The 3,643-nt window shown below is 34.3% G+C and overlaps 2 protein-coding genes across 2 annotated transcripts in view; one reads left to right on the top strand and one right to left on the bottom strand.

Annotated features, from left to right (window-relative positions):
- LOC101509701 (E3 ubiquitin-protein ligase At1g12760-like) overlaps positions 1 to 2,186 on the top strand; it is a 3,211-nt gene extending 1,025 nt beyond the window's left edge. The window contains exons 2-6 of the mRNA XM_004492966.4: positions 2 to 294; positions 595 to 714; positions 825 to 957; positions 1,060 to 1,203; positions 1,483 to 2,186. Coding sequence (XP_004493023.1) covers positions 2 to 294; positions 595 to 714; positions 825 to 957; positions 1,060 to 1,203; positions 1,483 to 1,653 — 861 coding nt within the window. The 3' untranslated portion in view covers positions 1,654 to 2,186. The remainder of the gene's footprint in view (position 1; positions 295 to 594; positions 715 to 824; positions 958 to 1,059; positions 1,204 to 1,482) is intronic.
- A 224-nt stretch (positions 2,187 to 2,410) lies between these two features.
- LOC101513241 (BON1-associated protein 2-like) lies at positions 2,411 to 2,863 on the bottom strand. The gene has a single exon (XM_073366497.1). The coding sequence runs from the start codon at positions 2,861 to 2,863 to the stop codon at positions 2,411 to 2,413; it is 453 nt and encodes a 150-aa protein (XP_073222598.1).
- Between the last annotated feature and the right edge of the window lie 780 nt (positions 2,864 to 3,643).

Genomic DNA, 3,643 nt, shown 5'->3' with positions numbered 1-3,643 from the left:
TGTGGCACTTGACGTGGCTTGGAACTTGGCGTTCCTCGTTGTTAGTGTCTGCGTTTTGCGTGTGAGTGGTAAAGAGGAACCTTGTGTGCCTCTTAGGGTTTGGATTTTGGGTTACTTGTTACAGGGATTGGTTCATTGTGTGTGTGTTGTTTTGGAATTTAGAAGAAGGAGAATGAATAGTGGTGTTTTGGAAGATTCTTCTTCTGTTTTGGAGACTGATCCACTTTGGAGTTTTAGTTCTGAGAGTAATTATGATGTTGATTCATATCAGTTTCTGGATAATGATGAAAATAGGTACATACAGCTCTTTCAATTTCAAAATCTTTAGTCTTATGTATATTTAAAGTAACAATGGATGGAAGCAGTAGAGTGTAGAACTGAAAATTCACAATGCTTGAATCATTCAATATATGCATTGCATCATGTCTTGATGCTTTTCAAATTTTCATTGCCTACTAAACCCTGTTCATAATTCAGAGTATCTTGTTCTGATTGTGGTTTAGGCTTTGCTGTATTTAGCATTGGTGGAGTATATAGCTCATTGTTTTTGGCTTTATACAAGTTTGTAAACTATATTTTTCATTAAATTGTCAGTATCTTGAAGCACGTAGAGTCTGCGAATACCATGCTATCATTCATATGGTGGATGATTGGGTTTTACTGGGTAACTGTTGGTGGTCAGAGTTTGACAAGGGAATCACCTCGGCTTTACTGGTTAGTTAGAACTCGGAACAATATCTATTGATTAGATTGTTTTCTTTATGCAATTTTACCATTTTTCTGCCTTGGAATTTTGTAACCATCATGCATGTTGCGGTTTGCAGGCTCTGTATTACATTTCTTGCTTTCGACTTTGTGATTGTACTGATCTGTGCTGCTGTTGCATGTCTCGTTGGAATTGCTGTTTGCTGTTGTCTTCCTTGTATACTTGCTATTTTGTACGCAGTGGCAGATCAGGTAAATCTATTTTTTATCCGTATTTATCATTTCATTTCTTGCATTTATCATAATCTTTTTTCAACTTTATCAGACTTAATTTGACCTTTAATGTGGCAACAGGAAGGGGCAACCAAGGAAGAGATTGACCAGTTGCCAAAATATAAATTTAAGAAAGAAGGCGATGCCCAAGAATCATCCAGAGGAGTGATGACGGAATGTGACAGTGATACAGCTTCTGAGCATGTTATTGCCTCAGAAGATGCAGTAAGTTCCTAGTTATTAAATAAGGATTATATTTTCATCCAAAAATGTTAAAAAGAACTGTGAATTTTTTTATAATATTTCACAATTATTCATTGCTTGGTCCCAAAACAGTTATTCACGTCATGTTGCTACCTATTTACTGTATAGTTCTAAGTTATAATGTAAATCATTCTCATTTAATACCTGCAAAATATATCTAAATAGTGACATGGTAAACTATATAAAATATAATATTTTGTTTCTACATTAATATATGTTCTGATGGATGGTAAATTGTAGGAATGCTGTATCTGCCTTTCTGCCTATGATGATGGGGCTGAACTTAGAGAACTTCCGTGTAACCACCATTTCCATTGCACATGCATTGACAAATGGCTTCTAATCAATGCTACCTGCCCTCTCTGCAAATTTAACATTTTGAACACTGATAACCTCCATGAAGAAGTTTGAACTAGTCACTTGTTGCTTTGACAAAGAGGACATAACCCTTTTCACAACAATCTCGGATTCACATTGCAAGCACACTACTAGAATTACCGACAAAAATTCAAGACGGAAAAAATGAAATTTGTTTCTAATTCTGTCGCCGCTACATGTTAGAGATTGATTTGATTTTTCCATCTCTAGTTTTTATCAGTAATTCAACTTGGTTCATCCTGTTGTCTATGACCTGCGGTTTCCAACTAACCATATTGGGAACAATTTGTTTCCATGGGTATATATGAATAATTTGAGTCTTTTCATCTTATAGCTCATAACTTGACTAGATAGGGATCACCTACAACAGGAATTAGATTTCTTGCTCAAGGTCACACCTATTGTTTATTATTACTGTATATCTCTTAAATTGCAAGGTCATAAAGGTAGCATGAAAATATTATAATCCCCGTGTACAAATAATGTTTGTCTTGTAATTTCACAGTTGCAAAATATAATGTTTGAGACACTTTATATGGTAAATAATGAATACTTGATTTAGTGCATGTTTGTTTTAATGTTTCCAAAGCAAGATATAGTTTCTTCTATGTTTTGAAGTAGAAAAATATTATCATAATCTTATTGCTGTATATTTTTTGGTTAGAAATTATCATCTTAGCACATAGCAGAATATACATGTTCACTTTTTCTTTGTTGCTCCATTTTTTGTACATTGTAACAAACAAATAACAATCCCTTCAAAGATTGCTTATCCAAATTGGAATCCCAGTTACAACAGCAGTGGAACATCTTCGACCACCGGAATTCCGGTTGCTGGAGAAGAATTTTCCAGCCCTTTTACCCTCACTGAAATATTGATAACACCATTTCTCCTAACCTTATTATCCCATAGCCTATAACTCAAAAATTGCACTTGATCTTGCACATACAAATCCGACACTGGTATTCTTGCCATTCCAACACTCCTAATATTCCCCCATGATGATTTGCATTTCACATCAGCTATTATAAACATTGCATTCAATGGAACCTCTATTATAAACTTCTCATTCCATGAAGGGCAGCTTACACCACCACATTCTTCTGAAATTTCTTTGGTGGAGTAACAAATTTCATTACTTGAATCAAACTGAAGAGAAACAAATGCATTTTTCTTTATCAAATTTTTATTCATGTGGAGGTTTTCGGCATTCAAAATGGTGATTTCTAAACTGTGATACATCACTTGCTATAAGGTAGTTAGCAAGGTTCTAAATTATGATATCAGTTGTGTTGCGCTTTTGATATTCCAGAGAATTACAGTAAAATATAGTTGATACAACTTCAATTGCAGTCCAAAGGCATATATATATATATATATAGAGATACATATATATATGGGGTACTTTTGTGGAAGAGGAATCTTGGGAAGTGAAGGGTTGAGAGAAATGAAATGGGAAATAAGTGGAGGGATATAAATATGGTTTGTGGAAGGAAAAATGAAGGAAAGAAGAGGAAAAGAAAGGTTGATTCTTTCCGTTGATTTTACTCTGTGTTTTGGAAATTAATAAAGAAATGGGGCATGGTCCAGTTTGTGATGGAATATGGAAAATTCATATTGAGATTTTGAACTGTGGCTAGGGGTTAGAAAAATGAGCTATATATGTGTGTGGTTGTTTGGAATTGTTGGTGGGTTGGGTGAAGTTACTTGGAAGTTTCATTTCTGTAGGGAAGAGTTGTAAATATGGTCCAAAATCCCAACTCTGAGTAAGTTCCAATTGGAAAGAAATTTAAATCCAGATTTGCACAACCAAGTCAACAGGCAGACTTTGGGTATTGACATAGATAGTCTAAAAGAGCGAGGGCATGAATTGAATTGAGATTTAAAATTCCTGTAATATTAAGTATTTCATTAAAAGTTGTATTTGGTATTTGTTGGATATTCTAATTGGGTATTTAATAAATATCAGATACATGTGAAATTTTCGAGTTTGAATCCGAGACAAGACGTCAAACTAGTAAT

This window comes from Cicer arietinum, chromosome 3, assembly GCF_000331145.2.
Source record: "Cicer arietinum cultivar CDC Frontier isolate Library 1 chromosome 3, Cicar.CDCFrontier_v2.0, whole genome shotgun sequence".
NCBI lineage: Eukaryota > Viridiplantae > Streptophyta > Magnoliopsida > Fabales > Fabaceae > Cicer > Cicer arietinum.
This window is presented reverse-complemented; position numbering and strand designations above follow the sequence as displayed.

Bases quoted from the DNA above. Each gene is read 5' to 3' on its own strand.
- LOC101513241 (XM_073366497.1), bottom strand. From the start codon at position 2,863: ATGTATCACAGTTTAGAAATCACCATTTTGAATGCCGAAAACCTCCAC.